At 41.3% G+C, this 22,383-nt stretch overlaps 1 protein-coding gene across 5 annotated transcripts in view; it reads right to left on the bottom strand.

Annotated features, from left to right (window-relative positions):
• Positions 1–4,223: 4,223 nt before the first annotated feature.
• The window catches only part of Apc (APC regulator of WNT signaling pathway), a 98,041-nt gene continuing 79,881 nt past the window's right edge, over positions 4,224–22,383 (bottom strand). For all 5 annotated transcript variants that reach the window (XM_055625762.1, XM_055625760.1, XM_055625761.1 and 2 more), the window contains 5 exons: positions 19,381–19,520; positions 18,695–18,772; positions 17,917–18,033; positions 14,107–14,321; positions 4,224–11,779 (listed from right to left, as the gene is read on the bottom strand). In XM_055625762.1, coding sequence (XP_055481737.1) covers positions 5,218–11,779; positions 14,107–14,321; positions 17,917–18,033; positions 18,695–18,772; positions 19,381–19,520 — 7,112 coding nt within the window. In that variant the 3' untranslated portion in view covers positions 4,224–5,217. The remainder of the gene's footprint in view (positions 11,780–14,106; positions 14,322–17,916; positions 18,034–18,694; positions 18,773–19,380; positions 19,521–22,383) is intronic.

Consider the following 22,383-nt stretch of genomic DNA (forward strand, 5'->3'; position numbering starts at 1 on the left):
CTCCTCGGTTGCCGCGTCACCCTTATCGGCGAAGGCTGCGCGCGACATTTTTTTTTTTTTTTTTTTTTTTTTTTTAATGCTCCCAGGAGATTCAGACAATCTGTGACTTAGGAAGCTAGTTTCCTCCATGGAGATACAAGTATGCAGTCTGTCCTCACTGAAGCCACACTTGAGTGGGGAGCAGCATGCCGTGAGTGCCACACCCACTTTATGCTGGTGTCAGGAGCCCAGTGTTCAGGAGCAGCAGCCAGGGCTTCACTGTAGTATGTCTGCTCTGGAAACTGCTTCTGTTGTACTTCTCAAGACTTAACTTTTCTAGCCCTCAGATTCTGTGAGCTATCTGATATTCTAAACATACACCTTCTATGCTGGTGTATGCTGGTCAGCTGACATAAGCTAAAGCCATCCAAGAAGAGAGAATCCCACAGGAGAAAATGCTTCCATAAGATGAGGCTGTAGGCAAGCCTATACAGCATTTTCTTAATTAGTGACTGATGGAGAACTCGGCCCATTGTAGGTGGGGCCAGCCCTGGGCTGCTGGTCCTGGGTTCTATGAGGCAGGCTGAACAAGCCGGGGAGAGCAAGCCAGCAAGCAGCACCCCTCCATGCCTATGCAGCAGCTCTTGCCCTCACCGCTTTTGATGATGCACTGTCACGTAGAATTGTGAGTGAAATAAACCCTCTCCTCCCCAAGTTGCTTTTGGTCATGGTGTTTCATCACAGCGATAGGAACCCTAACTAAAAACAGCTTGCCACTTAAAAAAACAATCCCCAACCTTTGAAGAATCCCAAATGATAAAAGCACTTTAGACAAAGGGAGCGTTTTTCCTTTCAAGGGCTGCACACTGTGGCAAGCTTACCATTGTGGAAAGCGGGCGTCAGTCCATTCTTCTGGAGGTGGCCCATTCCTTTCTTCCTTCTAGTTTTGGAATTAAGAAACAGCCAGGATGGGAGTGTGGCTCCCACTCCCCAGCACTGCCAAAATGTGTCTAACCATGATGTTTCTAAGGGTGGCTTTATTGGCCTCACGTTACTTCAGTGAATTGGGGTTGGCTCACAAATGTCAGGAAAAGCAGAAGCAGGAATGACTGTCTCTTACTTGCTGTCTCCATGCCTTCCTGAATCTGCTCCCTTCTTTCTCCCCTGGCTTGTTACACTGAGCCAGTCACGGCTTTGTCTGCACACTCAGTACAGCTCTCAGCAGGCAAAACTCGTGCGTGGTGTATGTGCACATGCGGTGAGGCCACGCCTGGAGGGCGGTGACCTTTGGCACTCTGCAGGGGCTTTCACTGAACGTGGAGGTAGGCTGGTGTGCATGCCAGGCTGGCCTCCACCCCTCTAACTACAGAGGACTTTGAACTCCCGATCCTCCTGATCCTCCTACCTTCGGGTGGAGGATCCGCTGGAGTCACAATTGTGTATCACCCTACCAGTCCAAAACAAACAAACAAACAAACAAACAAACAAATCTGACTTTTACCTCAATTTGTCTAGCCTAGTCAACCTAGGTTTTAGCTAAGTCAGGTCATATGGGTCTTCATAGTGGTTCATCAGAGGAATGTGTTTAGGTCCTAAAAGAATGTGTAAACAGGTAGGCAATGCTGGCATTTCCGTCAGCAGATATTTCTAGTGTTGCTTATATTCAATGGCAACCTTTACTAGTATGCATTAAGTATTTTTAATTAAAAATAACAATCAGATAACTTCAAGGAAACAAGTGAACAGAAAGAGAAAAATTATCCTGAATATCAGAGGAAAGAAAGTCTATTTAGCACCAAGAACAGTATTACACATATAGAACATACAGTTTGAAAGAAGCATCAATGGCCTAACAAAAAGCAGAACATATTTTTATAGACCAGAGTTAGAACAGAAGGAAAATGAGCTGGGTTTACAGAAGTCACAGTTCATAGAGTTCCACATTACAAGTAGTGTTCTAAGATCAGGACGCGAGGGAAATACGCTTACTAGAGAACGAGAAAGAATATATACTCTATCTCAGCTCTTGAAATAAAAGTTTGGTTTTAATTATCTGACCATGGCAACCCTTCTTTAGCTTTGGGCAGTTTAATTTTTGCATTTCTGATACTCTCTTGGCTGCAAAGAAACCGTGGCAACTACCTCCCATCTTCAGCAACAAACTCATTTTTCAATTAACTTTGTGGTTAACAAGATCCACTCAATAAAAAAAAAAAATGTTGACAGTAAGTACAGTGCTGGTTGATGCCTACAGGGCTTATCTTTTATTTCATTATTTACCTAGTTAGTGCCCTGGTAACTTGTAAAGTTTTTTTAAAAATCAATTATTTCTACTGTGTACCAAATTTGATTATTTTCCTTTCACTTACAACCAATCTTCCCTCATCTCAAATTTCCCTTTTCATAGTCTCTTACTTCATATTAGAACTAAATATTATTAAGGCTTTTTGTTTAACAGTAGCTGTTTCAAAGGGGACAAGCACTGATCCTCAGACACAGTGGACATCTTGAGACTTTTGTGTTCATTAGTCAGGTGAGTTTACTTCCTACTGTGAGTTGACATGAGCTCAGTATTCAAATCTTTTATGCCAAAGAGTTTACTTGGTAGATTAAAAAATCCAGTCGTTTTTGTGCTGTGCCTCAGGAGAGTAGTTCTCCACGTGAGGTCCCCATGCCATAAGCCCATGTGCCACCCCTAAACTCATTAGAGATGCAAATTCTTGTAGTCCTCTCCAGATCAACTCCATCAAACTGGGAGTATGTGACCCAGCTGTGCTCTAATAAACACTTCTGGTGATGCGAACGAACGCACCTGTCTGAAACTGCTACCTTAGGTTTTCTTTGCTGCAGTCCAAAGCAAAATAGATAGGCTCCTGCCCTTTTAATAGCATCCTGACTAGGACCTACCCTCAACACTGGGCTTAGCATGCCGTCTGAAACAAGCAGAAGCTGGAAGTACCTGGCTTGCTGTCAGTTAAGGCATCGTCTAGCGAGCTTCTCAAAGCAGAACGGGGGCAAGCCTCTTCACTCTCACAGCCATTATCTCTAGCCAACAACTTCATCTTCAAGGGCCAGCACAGACAGAGCCTTCCCAGTAGGGCTATCCATGCAAATTTTAGTCTCCAGTGGGTGGGATGAACTCTTCTTTACTTCAAACATTAATTTCTTAAAACATGAACTAAAAGGCAGTCTTATCCTAATACTTTATCTCTTTCCACGAAAATACTTGACGTGGCTTAGAAAAGTTGGCGTGCAGCAATTCTAACAGAAACCTAGAAATGAAAAAACAGGTATGACCTATAGTCCCATCTCCCACTGCTTATGGCAGCCGTGGAGAACACGATGGGGTGCAGTTAAGAAACAACCTCGGATAGTCTGACAGAAACTGAAACTTGGCTAATTAAGTGTATCAGTGTATTGTCATTCACAGAGAATTTCCTCTGCCATATGGGAAGTGGGCCCTTAGTAACACCCCACCTCTGTACCCATTAAAATAAAGTTATCATTAGCAGAGAGGAATTTTAAAAAAAATCTTGACTTTCTATTTACTAACTATAGTGTGTGTGTGCAGTTAGGGCGGCTTCCGCTTTCACTTGGCATCTGGGAACAGACCTCAGGTGACCAGCTTTACCTGCTGAGCCATTCCCTTGAATAGATTAACAAAACTTGTGTGTGCACGCATGCTACTGTGCCAAGACAGGCATTTGGAGGTCAGAGGGTACATGTCAGAGTTGGGTCTTTCCTTTCACCATGTGCCCTGTGACCTGAACTGGATCTTCAGGCGTGGAGGCAATCACCTTACCCACCCAGCCAGCTTACTGGCCCTTTTAAAAAATATCTTTCTTAAAAAAATTATCACAACAGCATTAAATTTATCTCTGAAACTTCACTGATTTGTATTTTTTCTGAGTGTGAGAAAACACTGATTATACCCAGTTGCAAAAATATCTGCCTTAATATACAGGGTAGTAGCAGGTATCAACTTCAGACCCAGTGTCAACTGGAGAAGATGGTCACACGGGAGAGCCTGAAAGACACAAGTGGTACCTGTCAAGAATCAATGTTTTTCAAGTATGAATTCTGTGAAGGAAAAGGAGTTATTCTAGATGAGCCTATGTGTCCAGTGCCTCGTCTTCTGCTATTATAGGCATTTGTTTTAATTAAACTCCAAAGGAGTAAGAAAAAGTGGAAAAATACCAAACATTGAGAGGTGCTAATTACATAAAAATAAATTTTAGGAATGGTTAAGTGTCAACAATCTTCTTCAATTGTCTTTATTACAGTAAGAGGAAATTTTACTCTTAATGCATAGAATCTGAAGAAAAAATTTACATTTAGCTTTTAAAAGAGGACCTTTTGACAATTATTAATACAAATGTGAAATAAGACCCTTCAAACAAATACCAATTTCAGTAAGAGTTTACATACAGCAATAATTTATTCTGAAATGTTCATTTAGTTTGAGACACAGTTCATGTCTCATTAATAAAAGAGCAGCCATCTCACCTCAAATACCAGAATATACAACAGTTACAGCATAGCAAAAATCCTACCTACTTTCAATAAAATCTAGTTCAGTTAAAATAGTTTCATTCAATGTTTTACAGTTACACAGATTTGAGCACAAAATAGTGTGAATTGTTACACTGTATCTATCTCTATGCACACCGTGTGATCACAGAATCATTAATCGTTACTTCTGAAATTGAACCATCAGTTTCATTCATGCAGTAAAGCAAAGCAGGCTGAGTGAACATATTCATTGGGAACCATATTACTGTGAATTTCACAGCCACATGATTAATCATGACATTAGATGGACTCACAAAGACTATTTTTTTTTTGCATAAATACCAATTCTCCCTGATGTAAGTTTATTTTATAATCTAGAAATGATTGATAATAGCAATATATCATATAGTTTCTATCTGTAGTGTTGCTTTAGGACACGCGATAATTAAAGGGCAGTGGGATGGATGCTATTTAAATACATGTAAAACATACTGTACAAATATACTTGGCTTTACCATTTTTTTCCTACCTAACAAGAGTGCCTCCCAAAATGATCAGTGAGGACAAAGTGTACTATCAAATATGGTTTCCAGAACAAAACCCTTCTAACAAGAACCAAACCTATTTACAAAAATTTTCAACCTTTCGAGTTTTCTTTGAAATAAAGTCTCTATACAGCAGTTGTGATTAACACCAGCTCTCCCTGTGTTTGTCCTTCCAGCTCTTTTAAACAGATGTTACCAGGTAAGACCCGGAATGGCGCTTAGGACTTTGGGCCCCACTGGACTCCGTGCTGTCAGTCTTTGAGTCTCGCTTCTTCGTGTTGCTGCTCACTGGTGTTGGGATTTGGGATGGCCGGGCTGAAGTGCTGTCCGCACTGCTCTTCCTAGGGCTTGGGTTGTAATTAAAAGGTGTCACTCTGGCAGCAACAGTCCCACTAGGCGAACTGTGTTTACTGGAGCTACTTGAACTGAAGGGGGTACGCTCTGCTATAGAAATCTCAGCAGTCTCTGCTGCAGGGGCAGGGCTGCTCTGTCCTGGCTTCGTCTCACTGCCCTTCTGTTCTGGGGCATCTACCTGAATAAAGGAGTTCAGGCGGTTCTCTAGCCCCATCGCTGGCACAGGACTGCCACTGCCCACACTTTGCTTTCCTTGCACCTCTTTTGAATCTTTACTGCTTGGATTTCCCTTTTCCGAAACACTGTCAATCACTGGGGGGGTGTTCCCCGTGGGAGATCTTCCAGATCTTGGGTTGTTAATGGGGCAGTCTTCAATTCTCACCCACACATCCTCTGTTTTTGAAACAGCAGGTGCCATCTGATAAACCAGAGTCTTTGGTTCAGCACCATTGGTAGCACCTGAGGACGTGGGCTGAGAAACCATGTTTGTGGGAGAAATTTCATTCTCTTTTATTTTCCTCCATGTTCCTTTTGTGGGTACTTGGTTCTCTTTCATCTGTCTGGGCCCTGGCATGGAGTTCCCATGCTTCTCATCCTCACTCTTTGCTCTCTCACTGGACTCCGATGAAGCAGAGAGAATGGAAGAGGAGCTTCCTGTTCTTCTCCAGGTGCTCACTCGGGGCAGGGACGAGGAGTGCTTGCTGTGCTCGCGCCTCCAGGTGCCCGCCCGGTTGACGGGCAGTCTGGAAGGACTCTCAGAATGGGAACGTGTGATGTCGTGCCGCTTTGCTGGTCTCCCATCGTTATACTCTATAGTGGGGCTGAGACTAGGTGGGAGCTTTCGCCACCCACCTGCCTGAACTGATGGATGTGTGGACAGAGACATATCAGGAAGGGAAGGGCTTAAAACTGGGGTTTGTGCCTGGGACCTGGTGGGAGAATCTGGTCTAGAAGATGGAGAAAGGGATTCAAATGAGGCAGATTCCTCCAGTTTCCTCCTTAGGGTTGGGCTTGGGGCTTCTTTGATGAAAGTAGACTGACGTACTAATGCAGGTCTTTCTGATCTGTCCGATTCACTGCCACTTGACTTTGTTGAAGACATTCTAGAAAGTTCTACCTTTTTATTAGACCCATTGCCATTGTTCATCTGATTCAGTCCTTTGGATGCAGACTCACTTCTGGGGATACTACTGGCATTCTTGGATAAACCTGCTTGCTTGGTAAGGTTTTGTTGGCTCAGCTGCCTGCCTGGGGATGTATACGACATTTTCCCAGAACCTGAGGACTTAGTTGAAGCAGTGCTGGGGGATGATGTTCTGGGCAGCTGAGACAGTTTGTTAGGAGGGCTTATTCCATTTCTGCCAGGGGAAATTGAGTTTCGTCCTGGAGACTGCATTGGCCTACTTAATGGTTGCTGTGTAGGTCTTGAGGGCGTGGAGTCTCTAGATCCTGATCTAGAAGGTCCCTTATTTGACCCACTAATTTGAGAAGTTTGCCTGGTAAGAGGGCTCAGCTCTGATTTCACTGATGGCTTGGTTCCTCTTGGAGAAGTAGTGGCTACCGGACCTTCACTAGGGCTTTTGCAGGCTGGAGTCTTGAGGGGTGGGCCCTTTTTAGAGACAGGACTTGTACTTGAGGAGCTGTTGCGAACCCCTGGGATGTGAATCATCGTCCTGCCTCTGGAGATTGAAGGCATGTTTGTCTGAAGGGGTTGTTTCATTTGGCTGGAAATTTCTGAATTAGATCGAATTTTTCCAGTAATCAAACTTTTATAAACTTTTTTCCCACCTTTAATTCCTTTATTTTCAGATTCTATTTTTTTTGCTTCTAATGTGCTTTTCTCCCCAGGTTTGAGAATTCTTGGGCCTTTATTACTTGTGAATGGTTTTTCCTCTTGGTCAGGTGTAAGATGAAAAGGCGATCCCAGGGAAATGCCTGATTTCAGTGACAGGATGGAATCTGAATCAGATGATGCTTGTCTGGACAAACACGCAGCGGCAGCCTGGTGCAAACTACTCACAATGGAGTTTGCACCTTCCTGGATAGCTTTCCAGTCAAAATTTTCTGAATCAGGGGATAAACCATGTTCTGAATCTGGCCTCTGTACATCTTTCAAATCAAGTGTCAGATCTTCAGCTAATATGCCACCCATATTTCTGGGACTCTGCTTTTCACTATCACCCTTGAGTCTTGAAGGCCTTTTCTTTTTTGGCATTGCAGAGCTTATACACTCCTGAAGCAGGTCATCTTCAGAATCGATGCTAAGAGAACTGAGAGAGCTGTTCCTCGAGAAACACACAGGGGTGTCTTCGACATGAAATGACTTGGGGGCATAACCAGATGCTTGAGGCTTACTTGGTTCTCCCTGTGAATCAATAGGCTCAGCTTCTTTGATTGGTTCATTTTCTTTGTTATTGTTTTCTTGGTCGATGTCACTCAAGGAACTCAGAGAGGAATTTCGAGAAAAGCAGACTGGAGTATTTTCAATAGCAAAATTTTGCAGCTTCTCATCGGTTGCTGCCCCTCTGTCTGGCAAGTCTTTGGAGGACTGGGGGAAAGTGGGCTGTTTCTGCAGCACTGGTTTAGACTGGCCTCTGCTTGCTGGGTGTTTTGTGCTAGCTTGTGGCTTGCTGGCTGACTGCTGGCCTGAGGTCGGCTCTGTGTGGCACATAACTTTGGCTTCTGAATCTGTATTTTCTTTTCCTTTTCTTAACTCGGCCTTTTCCCTAGAAAGGTCAACATCATCATCATCAAAATCTAGAGAACTCAAAGAATCATTTCGTGAAAAACAGTAAGGAGTTCCTTCAATGGGGGTGTAATGATGCGGTGAATCGAAAGTGAAGCTTCCTCGGACTCTGTCTTCATTGTTTGGTAGCTTGTCATTGAAGTCCTTGGGATTGTTTTTCAAGCTTTGTTTCTTTGAGTCTTTATTGTCTGGGAAAGTTTCTTCAGCATTCACGTTAACTTTTGAGTCTGTATTCTTTCTCACACGTGTTTTATATTCAGTAGTTTGTGGCATGGGCTTTACTGGTGAAGTAGGCTTCTTTTTCTTAGTTTCTACTTGATTTTTGTTAGTTCCAGATGAAGTCACGGATGCCTGTTGGACCTGGTCCATTATCTTTTTCACTCGAAAAGGCTTGTGGCTTTTTCCTTTGGGCATAGCAGAATTGATACATTCTGCAAGAATATCTCCTTCCTCTGCTTTACTGTCATCCAGGTCTGGTGTAACTACAGACGAGGTTTTTCCTCTCTGAGTCTCACCTGTACTTCTGCCTTCTGTAGGAATGGTATCTCGTTTTTCAAGTTCGCCTGCCTGGGTACCTGCTCTCAGCCCATCTCCAGAAGCCAGCTCATCTGGAGGGGACTCTATTGTCAGGTCACTGAGAGACGTCGCCGTGGAGAAGTTTATCGGCGTCCCTTCCACGCAGTACACCCGGGGCATATCATCGCCTGGGGTAAAACTAACATGCTTTTGCGCCTGCAGTCTGTTCTGTGATGGCAGAAGCTTGTACACAGGCAGCTGACTTGGTTTCCTTGCCACAGGTGGAGGTAACTTTGGAGCAGTCTGGGCTAGCTTTTTGGCTTTTTGTGATGACTTTGTTGGCATGGCTGAAATAATACATTCTTCTAGTATTTCAATATCATCATCATCAGAATCCTCTAATAAGTCTTTTTCAGAATCGGGTTTTTCTACCTCTTTTTCCTGGTTTTCATTTGATTCTTCAGGCTGCTCTGGTTCAGTTTCATTCCCATTGTCATTTTCCTGCACTGGAGGCATTATTCTCAATTCCACATCTTTCTGTATGAATGGCTCATCCAGGCTCAGAGCACTCAGGCTAGATGAACAAGAAAAGCCGTCTGGGGTACTTTCTGTGGCGAAGTGCAGCAGAGTATCCGCGTCTGGAAGGACCTGGACCCTCTGCACTGCGGCATTCACGGCGGTCTGCTTGGGGCCACTCTCCCTCTTCTCAGCAGCAGGGGCTTTGTTTTTTGGAGCCTCTCTCTTGGTCTGGGCTGTCTGTGGAGGAGGCGGAGGGGTTTTGCTTCTGCTTGGTGGCATGGTCTGCCCAGGGCTGTCTGGAAGGTCACTGGGGCTTATAATGCCACTCACCATTCCACTGCATGGCTCACTCTGAACAGAGCTGGCAATGGAACGACTCTCGAAACTGTCCAGTGAGCTGACAGAAGTACATCTGCTGAACACGAGTGGTGTCTCCTGGACATAATGCTCTGGGGGACTTTTGGGCGTCTGAGCTCCACTTTTGGAAGGAGACTTGGCCCCTGAAGAGAACTCAACAGCTTTATGCCTGGTTGACTCTGAGGATAAGCCAGAAGCCTGAAGTCTGCTGGGTTTGGTTCTAGTACTCTGGGATGCTGCTGGAACTTCACTTGCAGGATCTTCAGATGATCGAGTTACATCATTCTCTTTTACTTCTGTCATCTGCAGAGGATTAGCAGAATCTGCTTCCTGTGTTGTCTGATCACATCCTATCTCATCTTCAGCTGACGACAGTGATGATAATGAACTGCACCTTGAGAAACATATTGGGGTGTCTTCTACACAGTAAGTCTGTATTGTTTCCTGGTTGATGGAGGAGACTTTGCAAGTGGTTCCCTTTTGAATCTGACCATTTCTCTGTGCTGAACTTGGATGCAGCTGACTCTGCCTCTTGGCACTAGATGAAGGTGTGGATGTATTCTCGCCGCTTGGAGAGGTATGTTCGGTTTTAGTGCTCTGTGCTGATGAACTCTTTGAGAATGAAAATGATGGTTTCTGTGAGGAAGCAATATCAGTGGCATATTTTAAACTATAATCAATAGGCTGATCCACATGATGTTTTTCTTCATTATATTTTATACTATAATTTGTCGGTCTCTCCTCTTCTTCATGCTGTTCTTCCTCAGAATAACGTTCACTGTAGTTGGTGGGCTTATCATCTTCATAGTCATCTTCCTGACACAAAGACTGGCTTACATTTTGATTAATTGCATGACTAGAACCCATTCGATTTGTTTCTGAACCACTGGTTCCCCTAGACCTATATGGGGAAACACACTCCTGTTGTCCAAAATGTGGCTGGAACTTGAGGTGCTTGTCGTCAGTGTTCTCAGAATAGACAGGGTAATTGGCATTTTGGCTTCTTGATTGTCTTTGCTCATTTTGCTTTATTTCATCTTCTATGACATGCTTTGGTCTTGCCCATCTTTCATTCTGTGAGGGACTCTGCCTTCCAGAGTTCAACTGCTCATCTGAATATTTAAGACTGTAATTTATTGGTGTATCCAGTTCTCCATCATTATCATCCATATGATTTGCACTATGTATCTTATGGGCTAGGTCAGCTGGATACTGACCATAACTGCAAAACTTACTTTCATCATCTTCAGAATAGGATTCAATTGAGGGTTTCATTTGACCTCTTTTACCATATCCATCACTACTATTGACACTATTTAAACTATCATTTGAAGATCTCTTATATTCTACTTTGGCATAAGGCATAGAGCATGTCCTATTTGAATTTTCTGACTTAGTAAAGTTGTATGTGTTTGAGTGTGTGTGGGGAGCAGAGCTTCTTCGTGCCGCATTCCTCTCATCTGCCACACAATGGAACTCGGTGGTAGAACCAGACCCTCTGTCTTCTTGGGAGGTGTGGATGGCTGATACTTCCTCCATAACTTTGGCAATCTGGGCTGCAGTGGTAGAGATCTGCAAACCCCGTTTTGAGGAGGTTCCTGGATTTTCTGTTGCTGAATGGTAAGTGCTGAGACCAATACCTCGTTCTCTCTCCAAACTTCTATCTTTTTCAGAACGAGAACTGTCTAAACTTCCTCTTGATGAAGAAGAGCTGGGCAATACTGTAGTATTTAAATATGGTGAAAGAACAGTCATGTTTGCAGTATTAAAATTGTCTGACCTATTTTCATCATGTCGATTGGTGTCAAAAACATAGTCACCATAAAGATTTTGCTTGTGTCTCTGCTTAGTACGATGAGATGCCTTGGGACTTAAATTGTCAATATTGTCAAAGGTTTCAGATAAATGCTGAGCATCTAATTCTGCTTCTAGGGCTTTCTGTTTCCTAACATGAAGAGACGGCAAACTCGAACCAGGAGACATGATATTGGCATCCTTATACTTCGCAGGTCGGTTTGCCATGAGATTCCTTAAAGCCGCTGCACTTCCCATAGCAATCATTTTGTGCTTCGAATGAATGAGGTTCTTGAGCATACTCACTGCCCCCATGTCCCATAATGCTTCCTGGTCTTTAGGATTTCTTGCTGAGAGATTCCACAAAGTCCCACAGGCATTACTGACTATTGTCAAACTGTGAGATTTCAGGTGCTGTAATAAAGTTTGTAGGCAATTGTTTTCTCTTAGGATTTGCCTGAATCAAAACAAAAACACATAAAATTAAGGGGAAAATGTGATTAATGACAACAAATAAAGGGACAGAAACAATTTTAAACACAAAGATGATTACTATACACAACAGGCATAATATGAGTATATCAACTATCTTGTGAACTCCAAGCAAGTTGCCTCTCCCTTCGTTTTAGTGGTTCATTTAATGTTTATTGTTTCAAAGATCATCTGTCAGGCCAAAAGTAGCAATAGTGTTATGTTTCATTTATTCTGTGTCCTATTCAGATCCACTAGAAGAAAAAAAAATTTTTTTGAGCAGATATATTTCACTTTCTTTTTTGGTTTTTCAAGACAGGGTTTCTTTGTGTAGCCTTGGCTGTCCTAGAACTCACTGAGTAGACTAGCCTGGCCTCCAAGTTATAGAGATCTGCCTGCCTCTGCCTGAGGGCTGGGATTAAAGGTATGTGCCACCATTGCCTAGCTGAGGAGATATGTTTTCTACATTCACATAGTAATAGTTTTCTAATCTAAGGACTATAAACATATAATGAAATCTTAAACAGGGACAGTGGCAAGTTAATATATAGCGCACAACAATGTTGATTGCTGAGGTATCTTGGAAGTAGAAGGCAAGTGACTGACAGATCGTTATGTAGTTAGGGAGCACACTGTATGCGTCTAGACCAGTAAACTTACCTTCCAGAGTAGGCAAGCTCTGTCTTGGTGACAGCGCCATGTCCTTTGTAAGTGCTCTTTGGCAGACTGTGTATGTAAGCATTATTAAAAAAAAAATGACATGAAGCACAGGTTTTAAAAATATGAAAAGCAGGGCTGGGTGTGGCAGTGTATGCCTTTAGTTCCAGTACTTGGGAGGCAGAGGCAGGAGGATCTCTGTGAGTTTAAGGCCAGTTTGGTCTACAAAGTGAGTCTAGGACAGTCAGGGCTCTGTTACAGAGAGAAACCTGGTCTCAAAAAACCCGAAAAAATAAATAAAGAAAAAGAGCCTATAAATATAAGGGCTACAATAAAAAAAAAAAAAAAAAAAAAGAACTCTGGGTCTTTAAGATATGCAGCCTTTTCAATCTAAAGTAAACTAACACAGTATATTCTACTTTAGTGGATTTAAAATTGTCAATACTGTCTCTTCCAGTGAGAGGATAAGGGAGACGATAAGGTTAATATGATCAAAGTATATTACATGCACGAAACCCAATGTTTGTACAATAATACATACTAACAACAATAACAACAAAAAGGGAATAAAAACAAAAGAAAAAAATCACGGTGGACATTCTTCAGTAGTTCAGTATTAACCAAGAACTTGTTCTCTGCATAGCAGAAAGTGACATGAAACTTCCAGTTTATGCATCAAAACTTCAATTAGTGAGTTGTGAAAGACACCTATATTTTGTTGACAGAAAACAGATACATGCATATCTTTAAAGATGAGACTATGCAGCAAATTAACATGCCTTATGAAAACAGAACCTTTACAGGAATCAACAATGTTATTATGCCCTAATCTGAAGTGAGCTCTGAAGCCTAACAGTGTGGTAGACTAGAGGAATAGCTGATGATTAAGCAATCTGATTACTTAAGTTAAGAGTCCATTAGAAAAATGCTCTATCTTTATACTTCCTGGGTCATACTCTTTTTCCTCTGTTTAAAAATTTGTTTTATAACCAGGTGCAGTCCCAGCAATCAGGGAGGCAGAGGCAGGTGGATCTCTGTGAGTTCGAGGACAGCCTGATCTACAAAGTGAGTAGTGAGTCTAGGACAGCCAGGGCTACACACAGAGAAACCCTATCTCAAAAAAAAAAAAAAAAAAAAAAAAAAGGCCAGGTGTGGTGGTGCACACCTGTAATCCCAGCACTCAAGGAGGCAGAGAATTTCTGTGAGTTCGAGGCCAGCCTGGTCCAGCCAAGGCTACACAGAGAAACCCTGTCAAACAAAACAATGCAAAAACCAATCCCCGTTCCCAAGTTAGCTTTATATTCCTCTATGCCATCTAAATAGGTAGAGAAAAATTGACAAAACAAAAACAACAACAAAAAAACCAAAAAAAAAAAAAAAAAAACCAAAAACCAAATGTTTTGACTTTTATTCCATTTTCTACAGATGGGCTGAATTTCTCAACTACCACTAACTTATTTGTAGATTCCTGTAAGATACTTCGAATTTTATTAGCAACAACACGCAAGTGAGTTATTCTAGGAGTTATCTTTGAACTATAATAACTACTCTTCACATAGAGCTTTCATAACGACACAAAACAATTTAGAATTAGGTCTCAGTAAAGAAATACTCTATGATAATCTACTGAAAAGTAATATAAAACTTGGTGTATACCTGTGGTCTTCATTCGTAGCTATCAAGCTGGACACATTACGTAATATCCCACCTCCGCTTTCAATAATGGCTAAAGTATTTGTCTGGCTCCGGTAAGTGAGCGTGCCAACCAGAAATGCAAGTGCTCCATCCACAGCACAAATGTCAGCTTTGTTCTCAGTGCAATGTGCAGACAGGTTCCATAAGGCACTCAGGACACTTTTGAGGGTTGACTCCTATTAATGATGGAAACAGAGTTATGTGTCATTTACTTACAATCTTTTTTTCTTTTTTTCTCCCTTCTGACATTCCTCACTCGTAAATGAGAAACTTCTCATTTACAAACTCTTTTCACATAAAATGAAATTTAGGTCAGTGTTGTTCCTATAAATCAACACAGTATTAAACTAATGACCATTTATCTTTAATGAGCCCAGAGTATGAAACAGAACTGTATTCACCATCACAAGATAGTATTATCAGGGTAACAGGAACCCAGAACACCTTTATGTACTACACATGGAAACGGAAAGATAAGTTGAGGACTTCCTACACAACAGCACACTACACAGCAGGTTATATAATAGTCTATTTGTATTAGAAATAAACGTGTATATTCACGTGCTGATGATTAAGGCTTCCTAACACACAAATACTTAATTGCAGAAACACTATGATATAATTAATGATATTTGGATACAATTTATCATACTCCAAATGTCAGTGTTTCTTTTTATGACACCATCAAGGAATCTTTTAAATGTATTTGTTCTTATGAGAACAAGCACTCCAGACAATACAGATGCAAAATAGTACTCTAAAGAGGCTACTGTAGTCTGAATTTAAGATAAATACCTCACAAAGGAGACAACACTGTAGGAGGATAATGTAGATGTGATGTCGAGAGAGAACACCAGAAACAAAAGCTAAATTGCTAATAGGGTCACAACTACTTGGGAGTCTGAAGTCTAGTGTTTTGTGCAGACATACAGAGCCTAAATCCCATGCACTCATGGTGCCTTCCCTAGATGGCCAGTTTCATGTCACTCATTCGCCAGGTGTGGCAACTCACGCCTGCAAATCAAGCACTTGGGAGGCTAAGACAGAAGGACTGGGACAAAATCAAGGGTGGCCTTTCTACACAAGACCCAGTCTCAAAACAAACCCCCCCAAACATACATGCACACAGGCACTCATGCAAGTGAGAAGGCCCCGAGTTCAATTCTAATTGCAGTGTGACTGAAGTGGAAAGGCAGGACGATGTGCAGGGAAGGCGGAGTGAAGAGCTGGTTTGAGAGGCACAGGAAGAAACCGTGAGGTGTGTATCTAACACTATTCCCTGGGGGTCATCCTGCCTTTACACTTCAATCACCCATAATTAGAACCCAATCAGCCCCCAGACAACTGCTGACCTGCTCTCAACACTAGCGTCCTCAATGAGCAAAAAGTTAGCTAACACCTCTCCCTCTGTGGATTCTACCTGGTGCTGCTGAGTTTCAAAAACAACACGCCAAAGAGAACTCCAGGAACCAAAGAATCCACACACAAGGTTGCAGATAACTGTTGAGTCCATTCAAATGATCACTGGTGGGCTGGCAAGATGGTTCAGCTAAAAAGCACCTGCCATATACGTCTGATGACTGGAGTGGAAAGAGAATCAACTCCTGAGATTGTTCTCTGACCTGCTCATGTGCCTACATAGGCATGCACATATGCACAGACACACATACATTCACACAAATGAAAACAAAAGCCAAGTGGAGTTTAAAAAAAAAAAAAAAAAAAACCACATCTTGTTATTTATTTTTCAGTAATTTGCTCTTTGGACTGGGAGATGATTGCCACACAAACATGAGTACCTAAGTTTGATTTTCCCAAAACCCACGTAAAATGCTGGGTGTGGCAGTGTGCACTGGGAACGCAAAAAAACAGATGTCTGTAGTGAGAATTTTGGTGTCCTTAATAGCCCAGTTATGTTGTATAAACGTGTTTTTGTTTTAATCCCAGGTGTGGGATATGGGGCTGCTTCAGATTGTCCACAGCAGCAGACTATTTGCCTGTCTGTGCTCTGAGTGTGCTCTGGCAGGGGTGTGATTCTGCCAGCTGAAGATAGTTTATTTTAATTCTGGGACCACTAGAGAGAGTACAAAAAGACCAGAGCCCCAAGAGAGGGGCATGGCTGTTCCTCCTGCTGGTTCCTGCTCCTGGTTTGTCAAGTGGTTGAGAGAAAAGAGACAAGAAGTCAGAGATATCCTGATGAGAGGAAGATTGGACTTGGCCTGAGGGACTCAATGCTCCCATTAGTAGAAAGTTGTCTAAAAAGATCTCAATGGCCCCTCTCTCCACTAACCTGTCTCCCCTACCTGTTGTTGGGGGTATTGGAAGGAATTGGGATGGAGGAGGGTGGTAGATAGAAGAACCCAAATAATGTAGCATTTAAAAGAATGCCAACAATGTCCGGTCAGTCTTGCTGAATAGATGAGCTCCAGGTTCACTGAGAGGACCCTACCGAAAAGATGGCTCAGCGATTAGGAGATTAGGAGCGCTGGGGCTGCTCTTCCAGAGGGCCCAACACCCTCTGTCGGGGCTGAGGACACCAGGCATGCATCTGATACAGACACACATGCAGAAAAAACACCCATACATATAAAAGAAATTTAAAAATCGGTGGAGGGCTACAGACATGCCTCAGCAGATAAGAGTGCCTCCTTATCTGCATGCACAAAACCCTGGGTTTGAACTTGGGACCATGGAAAACTAGGAGAGGCACTTTCTTGTGATGACAGCACTTGGGTAGGAGAGGCTCGAAGATTAGAAGTTCTAGGTTATCTTTGGCTGCATAGTGAGTTCTAGCCTGGGCTACATGAGACCTGGCAAACAAAACAACAGGTGAAGGGGATTTTGAGAGACATACATTGTACATGTATCTCATGTGCCCATGTACTCATGAACACACACGCTCATGCACTCTTTCTCATTTTTTAAAGCCAGAACCCCACTTTGCTGCCCAGGGTGGTCTCTAACTCCTGGGCTTGAGTAATCCTCCCGCCATGTCCTCCTGGGTAGGCTGGGGCTATAGGCACGTAATACTTCTTAAATCAGTTCATTCTTTTTATAGCTGTGAGCAATTTCGTTGTTCATATACTTTACACTTTGCTAACTATTTACCTAACAACAGGCATTACAGTTACTTCTGACTTTTGGCCATTATGAAGAACACTCGTGTGTAAATCTGTGTGAGAACATTAGTCTTTGTTCCTGTGGGTAAATTGTTCAGTGTGACATGTCCGTGAAGTCTGGCAGGTGTATGTCTAACGTAAAATCCCTTCCAAGTGTTTTCCCATGTGCTTATGCAGTTTCACATTCCCAGCAGCAGCACAGAACACTCCCGGCTGTTGAGCAGCCTTGATGTGCTGTTAATCTTTTAACTTCCAGCCAGGACGGTGTGACTAACAGCACCTCACTGCAGTTTTAATAACACGATATCCTGTGCCCCCTTCAGCCCTGAGTGGCTGTTCCCATCTTCCCTGAATTGTCAGTCCTAGTCGTCTCTTTGGCAGCTGCAGAGGTATCTTCATACAGAACCCATGTCCATTTAAACACGGCTTCCTGTACATGTGAATGATGAGTATGCAAGTGCTTGTGTGAGGTGTGTGAGTATAGGTATGTGCATGCCACTGTGGGAAAATCAACCAGGACAGCCTCCCATCCTGGCCCCTGCTTCCCACTTTGCTTTAGTCGGGTCTCTGGCGGAATACACCTTTAATCCCAGCACAGGGAGGCAGAGGCTGGTGGAATTTTTATTACAGTACTGAATACTTTTAAAGTTACCTTTTTAACTTCCAAAGCACATTCCATTAACGCTTTCACACTTCCAACTTCTCTCAATGTCTTTTTGCTATTTACATCTGCTCTCCAAGACAAATTCCTCAAAACACTTGCAATAACCTGCAAATAATCAAGTTTAGAACAATTTGCATACAAAATGAATCATACTAGCTGTTTCTAATGCTAAAGGTAAAAGTTAGGAATCTATTGCAGGTTAAATACATCTTATCTAAATGCTTGGCATCATAAATGCTTTGATTTTAAATTTGGCTTTTGAATATTTGATATGTCTGAGATACTCTGGGTATGAGCACATGCTCCATAAATCTATATATCCATCTCACGTGTAAACTGAAGGTAACTTTAGGTAGTATATTAATAACTTAGTGCACAAAACGGCTCCATTACACAGATTTTTCCACATGTGGTATCATGTTGGCAGAATACAAACAATTTCAGGTTTTGGATTTTGGGTCAGGAATGGTCCACCTACAAGATTAAAGCATGGTATTTGCATGTATCAAAAGGTCACAAGTAAAACCCACAGATCTGTACAATAAATATGATTGATTATAATAATAAATGTTCTGCCTAGAGTAAATTTCTGTTACGAGGATGCCAAAAGGAACTACTTCAATATGATTATCTTCCTTTAGTGTTAATGGAACCAACCAACTTTAACATAAACTAAATACTGAGCCAAAGCTTAATGTAAATCTGTACATTAACCTGTTAATATAATATATATATACAAAAGAACATTAGAAACTCTAAGTAGTACCTGTTGTAAGTCTTCACTTTCGGATTTTAACTGGGCCACGAGTGCTCTCATGCAGCCCTTCATAGAACATAGCGTAGCCTGTAGTGGTAGATGCAGGGCAGTGTCATCAATGAGCCAGCCTGAAATGGCATTCTTTCAACCCTGCTTTTTATTTCAATCATAAATGTCTTTTTTTTTTTTTTTAATCTATACAAGCCCCAGAACAAGATCACCTAAGCGAAAGACAGATGTCTCGTATTTTTGTTATCTATTTCCTTTACCTAACTGGAAAACCTAAGCAAAATCCTGAGAGAGGCTAAGCAAAGGGCAGAGCATGCTGTTCTGTCTGACCGACTCAAAATGCATACTGTTAGCCTCACTCCTGGGAATGGTAATGATTGTATGGATTATTACCATTTTAGCTACCTCCCTACGAAGAGCAGTGCTGTTGGTGCAACACGCAGTTTCAGCATCATGTTCCATCCTCAGTGTGCTTTTGCTTTTTTTTTTTTTTTTTAGGCAAAAGGCAACCTACTAAGTAGGAAAAGGCAGTGCTGCGAAAGAGTGTTTTTATTAGTCACTGTTCAACTGGGTGGGAGGCGACAAAAACGTTGTAATTGTTTGTTTCTTTACTTCGCAAAGCTGTTTATATAAAAATAAACTAACTGCTGAGCTACCTTAAGAAGTAAATTTTATAAAAGACATACCTTGTTGGCAACATCTCCAAAGGTCAAATTTGTCAGAGCCATTCCAGCATACCGTCTTAAAGTAACACTGTAGTGGTCATTAGTAAGCCCATACATCTCACAGTCCACCTGCAGTAACTCTGCAATGGCCTGCAGTCCCCCTAATTTAACAAGGGCAAAAGGAAACATAATAATCTAGAATCAAATAAACTGGTGTAATTTGGTAACTTAAAAACCCAGGGGGAAAAATCTCAAAGAACGAGAACATAATTTAAATCTGCCTGTAGAATTTAAAGCCACAAAATTGCTATAAATAATTTTTGTGTAATATAAAGTACAACTGACAAAGAATCCACTTCCTGCCAGTGTCTCTACCCTCCTGCCTCTTGCTTTACTGAATGAAGTAAACATTGTTTTCTATTCACTGACACCCATTGTACCTTGTCAACAATGAAGGCTGTTCTAAACCTAAACAGAAAAATTAACTTATTGCTGTTATAAGAGTTTTAAAACTCCTTTCCATTGTCATAGACTATGGCCTAATGCTTTTTTTTAATGTGTCAAATAATTATCCTTAGGAATAAGGAAACCTTTAAATAAAATTGTGCTGGAAGCAAAACTTATTCTATGAAAAGAATGATCTGTTTAACCTACTACAAAGTTATATAAAATTTCTTTTAAAAATAATCTTTTTCCTTTGATAGTATAAAATATCAACCGTACCAGGATTCAGTATTTCCCTTCTTCCTAATACTTGACTAGCAGGTATCTCAATAATGAGTGGATAACACTAGGAAGTTAAGGAGAAAACATAAAGGGAAAGGAAAAGGGAAGACAATAAAAGAAGGGAATTTAAAAAAAGTGAAGCAAAATGGTGAAGATGAGAATAAAATAAAGATAAAAATGCACATGGACTATTAAGGGGTTATTCATCATCAGTGTCCATCACCCTGGGACTTGGGATATGGGTTTGTTAAACAGAATTAGCTCAGACATTAAAAAAAAAAAAAAAAAAAAAGACATGCCTGTAAAGTCTCGGCAGGTTGTTAACCTGACAGACCAGTGCACTAACATTTTCTGAGCTGCAATAAAAGATTATCAGAAGATTCTGTACACTTACAACATGAAATTCTATGTTGATCTAAGAACTGTAAGACAAAGTATCTTGATTAGAGGAAGATCCATGCAGACCTTTATGACAAGAAGAGATGACAGGCAATTCTCTGAACAAAGGCAAACAAATTAATTTGTACAAAGAAAATCCAAACCATATTTATGAAGACTTTCCTCCGTCTATTTGCAATAATGGGTAAGTACAGTCAATGAATCAGGTCCAGTCTCTCTTCATGAAACACGAATGGTGTGAAGCACCCAGATCTGGTAGGGGAGGCCCAAGAAGTGGGTCTGAGAAACAAAGTTTAAGGTGAAGTCTAACGGATGGCTAACATCTAACAAGGGTGGGCGAGGAGGAGAAAGAAACAAAACAGCATGTGTAAGGAACTAACAAGGAGGGGGGCACCAAGTGAAGCTATAAAAGTGGGTAGATACCAGATCACATAAGACTTCATGTCACACTAGGATGTCAGACAGAGGAAATTATAACTAGAGATACACTATAAGTAGAGTATGATGGGAGCAATGTGCAGAATGGCTGATGACTGAAAGTAGGACAAAATATGCAGAACCAGAGAGACAATGTTGCTTACCTCAGGATGAGAAATAACAATTTTATATGTACACATGTACACACACACACACACACACACACACACGGAGAGAGAAAAAATTGTTGCATCCCTGATTGACTTGGAACTTGCTATGTAGACAAGACTGACTTTGAACTCATAGATCAACCCCTATCTGCCTCCCAAGTCCTGGGATTACAGGTGTGTGCGTGGCACATATAAGAAATATGATTAAAGTGCTCGGTTACTAAATATAGGAGATATAAATAGAGTCATGGATAATTTCTCTAAGATTTTGATTTGAGCAGTTGAGTTATTAGAATGCCAAAACGAACCCTGGAAGAGACGGATTTAGGGATGAAGATAACAAATTCTGTTTGTGAGAGTTCAGTTAGAAGTGTCTACACTACCATATAAAGGAAGCTGTCAGATAAGCAGTACGAACATGTTTGGTGATAGTGTCTGTGTAACATACACAAAACTCAGGAGGGAAAAGTTATATTGAAATGTGGATCTGAAAAACACTAGGTGAACAGTGACTAATACAGTTAGGCCCTAGGAATAGATGATATAGCACAGGGACAGAGAACGAGAAGTTCAGGGAATGCCAGTATTTTGTATACTTGAGTAAAGAAGGAGCCAACAAAATAACTATACTTCTGACACAGGACACTGACTAGGGAGTCACTGTAGACCTGAAGATGGTGGCCCGGGATACTGATGAAGAGCATTGTAAAACAGAGTCTCAGTACCAAGTAAAATACACTATGCTTTGTTTTTTGCACGAAATCTTGTCTAGTGTAGTATCTGGATTACTTCCTAAGATAAAATGGTCTAAAGAAGGTGCTAGGACAGCATTAAATAGTCAGAGAACTCTTGTATCCAAAAATGTCAGTTTTAGAATTTAATTTTAAACAAAAAGTAAAGCAGGATATACTGGATGTCAACAATACAATGAAGACTACGACTGATGAAAAAACTAGTAAAACTTGGGAGTGTTAGATAAGAGATCCCTTTATTATTTTAAGCAAGTAAAAAAAAAATTCTCTGAATTCTGAGGCAAAGAATATAATCTACAGGTTAAAACTGCAAAACGAGCCACTGAAATATTTATGCAAATTCATGGCTGACAGAATAAAAATCTGATTATCCTAAGAAAAATGAGTATGTTTCAATGCAAAGGTGAGTATATCCTTCAGTATTTTTATTGGTGTCTGTTTGGAAATAGTGGTCTAGATGGGTTTATTATTGGTATGGTGTTTTATTACCTTACTGATTAAGGAAGGTTCAACTGCTTCAAATGGTATTAAACAGAACCAATAATTTAGACTTTTAGTTA

This window comes from Psammomys obesus, unplaced genomic scaffold (assembly GCF_907164565.1).
Source record: "Psammomys obesus unplaced genomic scaffold, mPsaObe1.curated_primary_1811, whole genome shotgun sequence".
NCBI classification, from domain to species: Eukaryota; Metazoa; Chordata; class Mammalia; order Rodentia; family Muridae; genus Psammomys; species Psammomys obesus.